Source organism: Tupaia chinensis, unplaced genomic scaffold (genome assembly GCF_000334495.1).
Source record: "Tupaia chinensis unplaced genomic scaffold, TupChi_1.0 Scaffold000597_1, whole genome shotgun sequence".
Lineage (NCBI taxonomy): Eukaryota > Metazoa > Chordata > Mammalia > Scandentia > Tupaiidae > Tupaia > Tupaia belangeri.
In genome coordinates this window covers 2,129,049-2,142,920 of record NW_006160114.1, presented here as the reverse complement: position 1 = coordinate 2,142,920, position 13,872 = coordinate 2,129,049, and the positions used below count along the sequence as shown (strand labels likewise).

The 13,872-nt window shown below is 42.9% G+C and overlaps 1 protein-coding gene across 1 annotated transcript in view; it reads right to left on the bottom strand.

Moving 5' to 3' along the window:
* The window catches only part of LOC102468237 (WD repeat-containing protein 49), an 81,846-nt gene that overhangs the window by 6,084 nt on the left and 61,890 nt on the right, over nt 1–13,872 (bottom strand). The window contains exons 14-19 of the mRNA XM_014591544.1: nt 7,502–7,597; nt 5,298–5,356; nt 4,864–5,005; nt 3,072–3,111; nt 2,384–2,472; nt 1,188–1,381 (exon numbers count right to left, since the gene is read on the bottom strand). Of these exons, the coding sequence (XP_014447030.1) occupies nt 1,188–1,381; nt 2,384–2,472; nt 3,072–3,111; nt 4,864–5,005; nt 5,298–5,356; nt 7,502–7,597 (620 nt within the window). The remainder of the gene's footprint in view (nt 1–1,187; nt 1,382–2,383; nt 2,473–3,071; nt 3,112–4,863; nt 5,006–5,297; nt 5,357–7,501; nt 7,598–13,872) is intronic.

Sequence of the window (13,872 nt, the reverse complement as noted above, 5' to 3'; positions counted from 1 at the left end):
TTGGGGCAAAAAAAGAATGGAAATTCATGCATAGTATTTTGATCAAAGATTCGAATGTGGAGCTATACAAAAATTTTTTTAAATTTTTTTTTTTTTTTTTTTTTTTTTGGTCATAGGGTACGTGCACTCAACCAGAGAGACAGAAAGAGACAGTGAGTGGGAAAGTGACCAATTAACCTCCAGAGAAGATGGCCACACCACAATCCCTTTTCCTCCATTCTTCCCCTGGGATTTTAGGCACATATGTACACACACGCACCCAGTGTGTTTCAAGTCACCAGGTATAGGACTTGAATTGCAATTGGCTATGTGGAAGTCCAGCACCTTAACCACTATGCCACCTGCTGGCATCATAGTACCTCTTTTTAACCTTGGGAACAAAACCGTGGAGATGTGGGAGACTTCGGTTAAGAGGGAAGCTTTTCTGACCTATGCTCACCTAGTCCCTCTATTTCCTATTTTGAACATGCCTGGAGGTGTGGGCAGGAGGCAGTGACTAGGTTATATAACGTGATCAGTATTCTAAGAGGCTGCCAAAGAAAAACCCAAGACATATGATTTTGCTGCAGAGCAGGTGTCTTGCTTTGAGTTGTAACATAGCAAGTGAGCAATAGCTCATGAAATGACCTTCTTTTCAATTTATAAAAGGGCAAGCATTTCTTGGAAATCCATATATTTCACGGAGCTCTAAATCAAGATTGCATTGAATCAAGACTGCATCGACCTGGGCCCTCCAAAATCTTTTGCGCCTATTTTAACTTTCATAGACTTAGGCATTACACTGATGATTTCTTCCTCTTGCTTGTTGATGCATTCCACAGTGGTGAGTGTGTGCTGTGGACGGAATGTTCAGTGTTGTCTCTCTAAGAGATGACAGTTGGTTTGAGCATGGGGTTGTCTCCTTGTGTTCCAAGGCCAGGAACAACAGTGTTTTTTGTTTGTTTGTTTGGTTTTTGGGGGGGTCAAAAGAAGGACAATACCAAGAGATCAACCCCAATCTTCCTCTCAGATGGACCAACAAGTCATCCCATTCCTGGTCAATACCATGATCTTGGAAAGGAAGGAACACAACTTTATCCCTATGTTTACTTGGTTCTCTAACTCCTGCAGGCTGTGGTTTGTAGTCCATGCTGATCTGCCCAGAAGCTGTAAAGTAAACAAGGTGAACTGAATGTGCTAACACTAACATCAGCACAGGGCTTTCTGCCCCTTACATTGCCCTGCTCTGCCTCTCCCTCTTCATGCATAGTGGGAACATCTCCTTCCAGCACTGAGTGAGCAGGCATGCTCTGGGGATCAGTCAGAATTTCACAGGGGATTCTTGGATGGCTCCAGGAGGCAGGAGTGAAAATATCCCAGGGGTTGCTCTGTCCAAAAGTTCCTGAAAGAATAGAGATAAATTAATAAAAAGTGTATGATAGAAGGTTGTCTTCTATTCAGAGCAAAGCTGTTGCTAACATTGTTAGGTCTCCTTAACCCTTGCTAGGCCATATGAACCAAATGAAATTCTATTTCTCTGTTTCTATAAGAAACAATTCCTAGGTAATTGACCTTAGAGACTGAAGCCTACAATACCTCCTACAAAATGTATCGCATGGGTATATAAGCCACTCAATGCACTCAGACACTGTAGGACAAATTTAAAATTCTAGTTATAGCACCTCTGTTGAGGAAATATCAGTCAGTGAACAAGATGACCCACTGACACAGGTACAGAGTCCTGGGCAGATCAGGCTATGTTGGTTACTGTAAGTCACACATGCCAGAACTTCACCACATAGCCCTCCTGCGTCCTAAATAGTCCCTACCAAGATATGTTCCTCATGATAACACATTCCTTTACTAAACATACACATTCACTCTCAGTTCTCTAAATTTAGATCTCATTGATTTTGCTAATTTTTATGAAAGTAAGCTAATGTTATTCAATGGACTGAATTATGTCTTCCTTCTCCTCCAATTCCTATGTTCAAGCCCTAACCCCAAATGTGACTAAATTTGAAGATATGGCCATTAAGAAAATAATTAAGATTAAATGAGGTAATAAGGGTGGGACCCTAATCTGATAGGCTTAGTTCCCATGTAAGAAGAGACACTGTAGAGCTCTCTCCCTCTTTACCGTGTTAGCACACAGCCAGAAGGTAGCCATCTATAAACCAGAAGAGAGCCCTCATCAGAACCCAACCGTGCTGGAACCTTGATCTGAGACATCAGCCTTCAGAACTGTGAGAAATAAATGTTTGTTGTTGAAGTCGATCAGTCTATGGCATTTTGTTATGGTAGCCCAGGCAGATCAATACTCAGGGGATTCATAACTCAATGCAGGCTCGTATCCATGGCCCTAAACTGGGACTGAAGTGGAGGTTGGATGGGTGGTCCATACCTATGAACTCTCCATCTCTGCTCCATAAGCGCACAGTGCAGTCAAGGGAGGATGACAGCAGAACTTTTTCTTCTTCTATCAGTTCTAAACTAATAACAGAAAAGGGGAGGAGAGATTCTTCAAGGCTGTTACCACATGCAAAGGATAATAGATCAATACTCCTTTAATTAAAGTTGGAATATGGAAACCAGGTTAATCTCCTGAATTATTCTTGGTACCATTTTTTTTTTCCTCCTCCCATCACATCACACTCCTCTACAATCCTCAGATCCAGTCCCAAGATATTAAGCAAGTTATACCAGAAACTACCTTGTGAGTAATTGGACTTGGGAGGAAGATAAAGAGCTTTGAAAAGAACCATCTGGAAGGGTAAGAGCTCAGGGCTCACCCTCAGCTCTGACTTCATTCAACCCCAGTGAAATATTTTATACTTACTAAGCTCATAAATGTACATTAAAATGCCAGGTGAATTCAAGAAAAACAACCACCTGTTTACAAGTAAAAAGATTTTCCATCTCCTGTTAGAGCTGTGTGGGTAATAGATACATTCTCATTCACAGCAGAATTAAAAAAACTGCTTTCCTCTTTTGTGTAACCCAAAGGACTCCTGAGAAGATTGATTTAGTGAAACTGAAAATGATTTTAACTCTTGTACAAATTCTTGAACTGTGAAAAGGGTGGTACTCACGATGTCACCATGCTGATGTGGGCTCTCCAGAACATCACATCTAAATTAAAAGAACATATCTGAGTGCTAAGAGAGGTAATACTCGTGATGCTAGCTGCTAGTTCTTGAAGGATGGGTCCGATCTGGACGTGTGTCCACCAGGGAGGGGTATTGGAGTGGCAAATGACAGGCCTTGCTACATTCACTGAAAAGTGTTATTGTGTGAGCACTACGAGTAGGACCCCCCAGCATCTCCAGGACCGAGAAAACTGAACCCGTGCAAGGTGCTTACACTATTTTTTTTTTTTTTCAGTGCTTAGGGTTTGGTAAGCATGCAGGAATATACATGTAATCGAAAATGATTTCTTTTTTTACTTTTTTTTTTTGGCAGAGGTTTTTGCTATAGGGCATGTGCACTCTCCAGAAAGATAGAGATGGAGAGACAGAAAGTGAGAAATCATCCCTCAGGGGGGATGGCCACACCTCAATCCCTTCTCCTCCATTCTCCTCTTAGGTTCTTGGGCATGTGTGCACCTGTGCCCAGTGTGAGTTTAAGCCACTGGGTCCAGGACTCAAATCACGGTTGGCTACATGGGAGTCCAGTGACATAGCCATTACGCCAACTGCTGTTCCCTCGAAAATGATTGTTAAAACAACTCAGTAAAAGCTATATTCCCATACTTGGAATAAAAACAAACACAAGGCAGATCATTCTAAATTCTGATTTTTTTTACTTTTTATTCAAACTTCCATGATGGAGCAGGAAAAGGTGAATTAAAAACTATGTGGCTACCTCTAAATTGGTTTTCAAGAAATATATTGAATGGAATATTATATAGCTATTTTAAAATGAGGTACAGGTTAGAATGTTTATTTGTGAAGTTGCCTAAGAGATATACAGAAAAAAAAAGTTTGAGAAATAATGTCTTGTTGTGTATATATGTGTGTTCTTGGATACACGTGCACACACACACACACACACACACACACACACACACACACTCTTTGAAAGTTTTATTAACAGTGTCACCAGAAGGCAGAAATGGGAGGAGAGTAGGGGAGGTTACAGAAAGAACTACTATTTTTCATCTTTCTTTCTTTTGTCCTATTTAATTTCTATTCTAAACATGAGCTCTTTTATAATTATATGAAAGAACTTTAACATTTTCAGCATATGAGAACCTTTGTTAAAACCTTGGTATATATCTATTCAGACTTTCAATTTTGCATATACTTCTTTGTTTTAACAAAGATAGAATTGTACTGTAATCGTGTTTTGTGATTTGATTTGTTTTCATTGAACAATTTTTATGAAAGTTTTTCTGTGAATACATTTTCACATGCGGCATCGTTATTTAATGACTAAATAATATTCTAGGGTATTATGCCAGCACAGATTTAATCAATGCTCTTTATGCTGAACATATGCATTGTCTTTTCTTTTCTGTCACTAATAAACATTATGTTATACACAATCTTATAACCAAATTCCTGTGCACATTTATTACCTATTTCAGCCAAATCCCTAGAAGTAGAATTGCCATTTAAAATTGTAGATGCATATTATCAACTTGTCCCTTCAGATAGCAAACAGCAATTTACTCTCCATTTAAGAATGGATGAAGGCCCATTTTCCTGCATTCTTGCCAAGACTGAATATTTTCATTAAAACAATTTTTTCTAAATCTGATTTTAAAGGGTTTTAAGAGAATCCCTCCTCACTGGTCTAATTGAATTTTACCAACCAGAATATTACATTAAAACTGAAGCTGTGCTCATGCTAGTGTTTAACACAAGGAAGTGTGTTGCGTACTCCTGGGTGGCTGTGGCTCCAGTCCCTGTAGTCCATACTCCTTGATGTCGTAGATATGCACAAAGCCTTGCTGGTCAGCCAGGTAGGCGAGAGCATCTCCTGTTGTCACTGCAATGCTGCTGATCTGGGCTTGCCCTTTGGACTGAGACACACACACAGGCCATTAAAGAGACATGTAAGGACCCATTACAGACAAAGCTTTCCTGCCGAATGGTGGCAAGTAAAATGTTTTATCCAACTGATTGGTAAGAACTAGTCATTCTGCCCATTCGAATCATCCAGTGAGTTAGAAATGCTGCGAAGATAAGGGCTTGGAGCCTGGCAGAGTTGCTGTACCATACAGTTGACCAGTGTCAAAACAAAACAAAACAAAAGAAAGCACAAAACACAACCCCATAGCAGGGAGGTTATTTGTAATGGACTGCTCAACTTACAGGAGTGAAGTTTGCAACGAGGCCAGCCCCACCAAACAGCCTCCAGAAAGTGACAGAACCTGGAAGGGAAAGAAGAAGTGAGAAGGGGCTTTGTTGTGTGCGCCGGGCCCAGGGTTCCTGAGTATTCAGGGCAGAGCCTCTGAGCCTGTGCTGAGACGACAGTGCAAACATCTATCTCTTTCATTTTGATCAGTTAGAATTACTGTTATCAGTTTATATTGGAGAAGAAGCTTCTTCTTCTTTATAGGTTTTGGTTTCAGTGCCTCAATAGCCTCTTCCTTCTCTACCAACCAGGACAGCCTTCCTGAGAAAAAGGAATTTAGCTTTGGCTATGGAGGGAAGCTCAGAAGATTTGTGCTTTGGCAGTAAATTTTGGGACCAGCAGATGGTATAATGGTTTTGTTGCTGGACTCACACATAGTCCACCATGGTTCGAGTCCCAGACCTGGTGGCTTAAAACATGCTGGGCACATGTGAGTTTTGGGATCTCCTCCCAAAATCCCAAGAGGAGAATGGAGGAGAAGGGATTGTGGTGTGGCCATGCCCCCTGTAGTGTGATTTCTTGCTTTCTGTCTTTCTCTGGTGAGTAAATATGCCCTGTAGCAAAAATCTCTCTCTCTCTAAAAAAAAGTTTGGTGTGTGTGTGTGTGTGTGTGTGTGTGTGTGTGTGTACATGCACACAAGTACATACATTTATTTTAAACACACCATGGAACTTGTCCACTGGTCTGGGGTTGCTGGTGGCAGGCACACAGGGTTGTCCTTGAAGGGATTCTATTTGGCTTGTCAGTCACAATTCTTGGCTGTAAAGGGACTTCAAAAAATTCATGGAAAATGCAAATTATGAAAATATTTTGCATGTATTTTGAAATTTTTGCACTAAACCAAACTTGTACTTTTTTTTCCCCTTTAGTTTTTTGCTATAGGGTGCATGTGTTCACCAGAGAGAGAGAGAAAGCGAAAAATCACCCCCCAGAGGGGATAGCCACGCCATAATCTCCTATCCTCTTTTCACCTCTTGGGATTTTGAGGCATACACACACACATAAGCAGGGCGTGATTTTCAAGCCATGGGATACAGGGCTTGAACCCTGGACTTGGCCATGTGAGGTTCAGCTGCCTTAACCTCCATGCCACCTACTGACCTCACACTTGAACTTTTGAAGTCCGCTTATATGTGGGTTTATTTATCAAGTCTTTATGAAATGAGACTCTTAGCATATTAGCTTTTTCTTGGGGACTCCCCAAAGACTGAATTATAGAATCCTCTTCTTTTTCTCCCTGGAGAAATGAGGATGATCTGTGTTCCCACTGGATAAAGCAGAAGCCATGGGTGCCCCAGAGAGGAGGGCGGAGAGAGAGAAAGAGAGAGAGTCTTTTAAAGGCATGCGATACTAATAGAACTGAAGCTTGGGCAGGCAAGGAGTCAGAATTAAGGAAGAAAGTGGCCTTCTTTGTTAACCAGAACACAAAGGATTAAACACACAGTCCTGGGCCTTACCTTGCTACCAGAACAATACAAATAGCTGCTTTTAACTTTCAATGTTACTTAAAATCTAAGCACTTTGGCTCAGAATCTTAGACCTAAAAATCTTAGGGCTGGACTTTGACCCAGTCTACTGAAGCTTGGGGTCTGATAAGTATCGAATGTCGACTGGTTGCAGGTCTAGACCCAGTGGCCCCCTCCTTAACTCCCAGTGGCCCTCATTTTCTTCCACTATAAAATGAGCAGGCTACACAGCTGATCTCCAAGGTCCTGCCAGCTCTCCACCATATAGTCTTTTCCCATTTGTTTCTGGCTCCTCTGCCAGGATGCCTGCGGCTGTTTCTGGCAGCTTTCCGGTAAAGGTTGTGTTTGTGTTAATTTAACCTGACTAAACGGTGTTCTCTGGGCTTGTGCATTTCTGGAAATGGCCAGTGGTTCATTTCACTTGCAGATTTCCTGGGGTCTAACTAGCCCTCCTAGAGACTGTGGGACAACAGGGCAGAGAGGCTGGACTCAGAGGCAGTGGGAGTCAGTTCCCTGCTTCTAAAGATTGCTCTGCTAGAGGGCAGGCTGAGGGTGTTGTCAGTGTGGGCTCTGAAGAAGGAAACAGCAGAGGGAGCATGAAGTGGGTGCCCAGGGGCCCTTGTTGCCCAACCCTGGCCTGAAATGACCACATTTTAGAGAAGAGCATGCCACCCAGTTGGGGCTCTGGCCTCACCTTCAGGCCCATTGGCTAGCAGAGAAGCAGCAGGTGATTCCAACTGGGCTGCCCGAGTCTTTAGGAAGGCGAGGCAGGAGACACTCCGGTCTGGGCCTGGGGACAAGGAGAGCTTTGGGCTATGCCCTCTTGCAGTTCACAGCTCCCTCTCTTTCTCTTTCTATCACACACACACAGTCCTCTCTCTCTTGTAGCTACTGCCCCCAGCAGCACTTGGAAATCAAACAGCAAGGGTGGTATCCTGGCTAAGAACCGTACCAAGGAGTAGAGAGAAAGGGAGGCTATCAGTTCTGATAGCCCAGGTAACTGGGCTTTACCCCAGGAACCTAGGACTTTTGAAGAGATACAGAGGCTTGGCATATAGTGAGAGGAGGGACTGAGAAATCTGAGAAACCCAAGCAGGCACTTAAGGGCTTAGCCTTGAGATTCTATTGGCACTTCCCAAGAGGACCCCCCCCCCACCGCCCCCAGGAACCTTTAGTTTTGAATAATACTAAACAAACAAACAAAAACAACAAAAAACCTTCATGGCACCTTTTACATTTATCGCAAACTTACAAACTTCACACCATTGTCGGATGAGGGAACAAGTTTAGACAAGCTAAAAGATTGACTCAGGGCCAATAAAGACGTTCATGTCTTCCTTCATTTAAATTTTAACTACATCTGTTAAATATACCTCAGGGACTAGGTATTGTGCTGAGCTTGATGGAAGAAGGGAAGGAAGCATGATCTGAATAAAACCAGCAAGGATTACCCAGGAGGAAGGGGGACCAGCAGGTGGCATGGTGGTTAAGGTGCTGAACACTCCCACATGGTCGACCATAGTTCGAGTCCCAGACCCGCTGGCTTGCTCTCTCGCTTTCTCTCTCTGGTTAAATAAAAATGAATGAATGAATAATAATAAAAAATTAAATAAAAAAAAGAATAGAGTGCCAGTGAACATGCAGGAGGGGAGTTTCCAGTGTGCCAGGGAGAGAGGCCAGAGAAGGCATCCTCCGGGAAGCAATATTTCACCTGGAATCTTTTTTTTTTTTTTTTTTTGGTAAATATTTTTCCTGGAATTTTTTTTTTTTTTTTTTTTTTGGAGAGGTTTTCACTATAGGGCGTGTGCGCTCACCAGACAGACAGAGACATAGAGACAGAAAGCAAGAAATCACCCCCCACGGGGGATGGTCACGCTGCAATCCCTTCTCCTCCATTCTCCTCTCAGGATCTTGGACACGCACGCACACGCACCCAGCGTGAGTTCTAAATCACCGGGTCTGGGACGTGAACCATGGTTGACTACGTGGGAGTCCAGTGACATAGCCATTATGCTAACTGCTCTTCCTTCACCTGGAATCTTGAAAGGAAATGGGTGCTGGGCAGAGAAGGGCACTCCAAGGAGAGGGAGATGTCAAACCAGTTCTCTACCACACAGCTGTGTGTTTTAGAATAACTTCTAAACCCACTTTCCTCCTTCCCAGGTCTTGCACTCATCTACTTTCAGTGCCATCAACCCACAGGCCACATCTGTCTTTTTACTGGTGATCCCTAGTACCCTCAGGGTACTTAAAACACAGAATGCAAATATTTGCTGTTGCTTAAAATTCCTACAATCTTACTTAGATCCAAACCTCCGTGAGCCACAAAGAATGTCAGTACTTGGCTATAGGGAACTCTGTTTATCCTAACTTTCTGGAACCTGAGTTTCCAGGGGTGCATTGTCCAGAGTGGAAGGGAAATGGATGGTGTTGTATATAAGGGGTTGCTATGGCTTGAATGTTTTTGTCTCCCTCACCCCCCCATTTACATGTTGACACTCTAATCCTCAAGTGTTAACATTTAGAGGTGGGGCATTTGGAGGTATTGAGGTCTTGAAGGTGGAGTTCACATGTGAGCCCCAGGGAGCTCTCTTGTTCTCCTTCTACCATGTGAGGATTCAAGAGAAGTCAGTTGGCCACCTGCAGAGGTGCAGTAGTAACACAATGGTCTGCAATGCCAAAGCCACATGGGAAGATACTAGATTCGTGTCTCAAGGTCTGCTTCTACACTACAGGCATGCATGTGCCCATGGTCATAGCTGAATGAGGCTGGTGGTGAATTGTGTCATGGGAACCCTGTTTGAGGGTATTGTCTCTCTCATGTAAGAAATTAAAAACGCTTATTTTCTAAAAACAAGACAAAACAAAAAGTAAGAAGAAATCAGCAGCCTACATCTCACTGGGGAACCCTCACCAGACTCAGCCATAATGCCACCCTAGTCTTGGACTTCCAGCCTCCAGAACTGTGAGAAATAGATTTCTGTTGTTTATGAACCACTCAATTTATAGCATTTTGTTCTAGCAAACTGATTGGACTAAGGCAGAAATGAAATAAATGATGGAGTTGGTGCTGGAGGTAAATATTGGGTCATCGGGAAAGTCATCGACACATTTTTTTTGCATAGAAAAATACATCTTAATTTTCCAACAACCCAATATAAGAAGTTTCATGAGCTTCCTTGTCTCACCACCGTGACTCAAGTTGTTAATGGTTCAGCAATAGTCATTCTGATTTATGAGCTCAGCACCCTGCTGCGTACTTGGGGAGCCAGGTATCCACAGAAAACTCAGCTCCTGTCTAATACGGCTGATCATAACAGCCAGGATTGTCATTTCATAGACACTTTCTATATGCTGGGCCCTGAGTAATGCACTGTCTCAACTTGCCCATATTTCATTATCACAATCCCAAGTAGGTACTGTCCTCTCATTTTAGAGGAGAGACTGTATGTAGCCCAGAAAGAACTGTCAGGTGCCCAGCCTCATACAACTACTAATAGGGGGTTGAGATTCAAAATTCAGATGTTTGCCTCCAAAGCCCATACCCCTGACATTGTACTTTGTGGTCATCCTTAGAGAGCTGAGTCCTCTCAGAGGCAGGATGAAGGGGTGTCTATGTGGAGGTGTGTCTTCTGCTCTGCTGCTTGATGCCAGTGTTCTCCCTGATACCTGGGGTGCACTGCTAGTGATTGGGCTCAGCCCTATATCCATCACTCTCAGGGTATGGGGCTCATGGGAGTATTGGATGTTAGGGACAAGGCAGGAAGAAGTGACAGATGAGGCTCAGCCATGATAAACTGCCCTTACCTTACACACTCTCAGCCTGGGAAAAAGGCTGCAGAGGCAGAGAGAGGCAGTCATGCATGCCAGCAGCTCTCTTACCCGGGCAGGGTCTGGAGAAGTATTTTACTTCTCTAGATTTCAGTTTTCTTCATCTATAGGAGATTACCTATTTCATAGGGTTTTAAAGTGGATTTAGTGAGACATAGTGTGAACAGTGCTGCGTAACCTTGCTGTGAAGGCTGAACAGACTTAATGACCTTAAAGTGTCTGGCACAAAAACACTTGGCAAGTGGTAGCTATTAGAATGATTGTTTCTTTTGTTTTAAAGAATTATTTATTTAATTTAATTTATTATTATTATTATTATTTTAATTTGCCATAGGGCGTGTGTGTTTACCAGAGAGAGAGAAAGTGAAAAAGCAAGCCGCGGGACCAGCAGTTAGCGTAATGGCTATGTCGCTGGACTCCCATGTAGTTGACCTCGGGTTGAGTCCTGGACCAGGTGGCTTAAACTCACGCCGGGTGCGTGTGCGTGCGTGCCCAAGATCCCGAGAGGAGAAAGGATTGCGGCATGGTCATCCCCCCTGGGGTGTGATTTCTCACTTTCTGTCTCTCTGTCTCTCTCTGTCTTTCGGGCGAGCGCATGTGCCTCGTAGCAAAAAAATGTCTAAAAAAAAAAGAAAAAAAGCAAGCCGCCAGTCTGGGACTTGAAGCATGGTCAGTCATGTGGAAGTCTAACACTTCAACCACCACACCACCTGCTGACCCCAAAATGATTGTTTCTTAACTATCTAGCCTCAGTTTCCTCACTTTGGAAAACAAGTGTAATAGCACCTCTGGCTCAGGGTAATGTGGACACTAAAGGAGCACCCAGCACTAAAATAGCACTAAACAGCAGTAAAATTGCCCAAAAAAATGACTGACATATAAGAGGTACTCAACAAATATTGTTGTCTGAATGTACTTCAAAAAGTTTATGGAAAAATGGAATTAAAGTATCAGTTTATTTTGGTGGAAAAATATTTGAAATCCATAATGCACTTCTTTCATAATATCATTTTTCATGAACTTTTTGAAGTACTGCTTTCTTAGATAAAATGTCATCTCCCAGTGAACTCACAGATTTCCTGGATTTTAAGGTGAATGAAATGTTTTGATCTCTCTTTCACTCTCAAATTCATTCTCTTTGATGTAGGAGAATTTCAATGAAAGGAAGAATAAAGCCGAGATACTAAAAGGGCAGCAGAAAGAATATGCTTTCAACTCATCTGGCTTTCCTCATAGTTGTCTTTCTCAGATCCCTTCTCTCCTGAGAAAAGAATCATGCAGATAGTTTTCCAAGTAAGATGGAGACCTCTTAACCAATCCCATGTGAAAAAGACCAAAGTGTTCTAATTTGACATTCCAGAAGAGCTGGGACTACTTTTCCCTGGAAAGATGGAGAGCTTTCACATATTCCATTTCATTCTTGCAATTTTTGCACTGTACAAGTGTGAGTTATTAGTGGCTGTGAGTGGTTTTACATTTTTGGAGTAGAAGAGGGTTTTCACAAAACCACCAGTCACATTACTCTGAGCAAGAGATGCTGCTGCAAAAAGGGTTTTAAATTAGAACTGCTAGCTGAAAGGTCAAGATTGCATTCTTGGCCTGTGACTTTATTTTCATGCTAATGGCAATAAAAATAAACCTTTTGAAGAAAATGCCACCACTTTTATTCCAAAGATTTTAAAACTCTTAGACACTCTCAAAAAGAGCTTCATAGAATAATCTTTTTTATATGTAGTAAAGGATAGGAAGAGACTCGATGATAAATCTACAAGTAAGAATATCCATTTAATCTCTTAATGTCTAGTGGTTTTGGTTTCTTTTATTTTTTTGGAGAGGTTTTTTGGGAGAGGTTTTTGCTATAGGGCGCGTGCGTTTGCTAGACAGACAGAGAGAGACAGAGAGATAGAAAGTGAGAAATCACCCCCCAGGGGGAATGGCCACACCGCAATCCCTTCTCCTCCATTCTCCTCTCTGGATCTTGGACATGCATGCACACACGCCCGGCGTTAGTGTTAAGCCACGGGGTCTAGGATGCGAACCACGGTTGACTACATGGGAGTCCAGCGGCATAGCCATTATGCTAACTGCTGGTCCCTAGCGGTTTTGGTTTCTAATCACTGTTCTCCAGGGTGTCAAGTAGCAGGAGGGCTGATGGCATTGCTTTATCATGATTTTAGCTGTTGAGCATGCACATTTTGTCTGTGAATCTAGCTGTGAGACCCTTAAGGGTAACACCAGGCATATCTCTCTCCTCTCCTCTTTTTGCCTCTCATAGGTTAAACCCAGGGGAGCAGCTCAAAGATATTTTTAATGGAATGAGTCATTACAACTCTTCCCTGGCTTGTGAATTATCAAATGCCTAAATCAGGGGATGTAATCAGGAGTGTTGGTTGGGTCTCAGGAGATACAAACACTCCCTAATTTTGTGAAAAAATGCCCAACTTCCTATTGGGACTCCATAGCAGACTAGTGTCTGTGGACTGCTGTTTGGGAAAGAATCGCCTAGACTGGAGGTAGGGGAGAAGCAGTAGGGAGGAAGCCTTCTTGGCAGTGGGCTCCAGTCAGTTTTCCAATCCAGCATCACCAACAATGCAACTGGCAGATATTTGGCGCCTTCATTTTTCTCCTATGTGTATTTATCAAATGGTTTAGGACTTGGAAGGAGAGGGATGTGATTATCAGCCCTAACACTCAGTATAATTCCTGGCATGTAGCAGGTACTCATCAGTATTTTCTGAATGAATGAATGAGACCATGTTCACGTTAGTAGAGAGCAAGAAAAAGAGAGAGGGAGTGAGCCTTGAAGAAATGGAACCAGGGCAGAAAAATTAAGAGTAAGGTAGGAGAGTAGGAAAACATTTTGCAGTACGATATGCAAGCAGTAAGGATAGACCCAAGTGGGGTTATGAGCCACAAGGGAAGGCAGAGGGTGAGGATGCACTAAGTCTGAGGATGCATAGTTGGAAAAACCCTTAAGGAGAAGAATCTGAACTGGGCTGAGGGAGCAGGCTGGCTAGCTGACTGGATGAATCACATAGAGTAGCAACTGAAAGCAGAGGAGTAAAGGCAGGAACTATGCCAACAAGCCCAAGGGCTCAGCAGGGTCAGAGGATCTCAGTCTGGCCATGGCTGAAGAAAGGGCTCTAGAGATGCTGTGCTGGGCTCTGAGATGGGCTTTGATGAAGAGGTACCTGGGCTGTGGGCTAACTAGCTGAGCTCTTACACTCCCTTCCA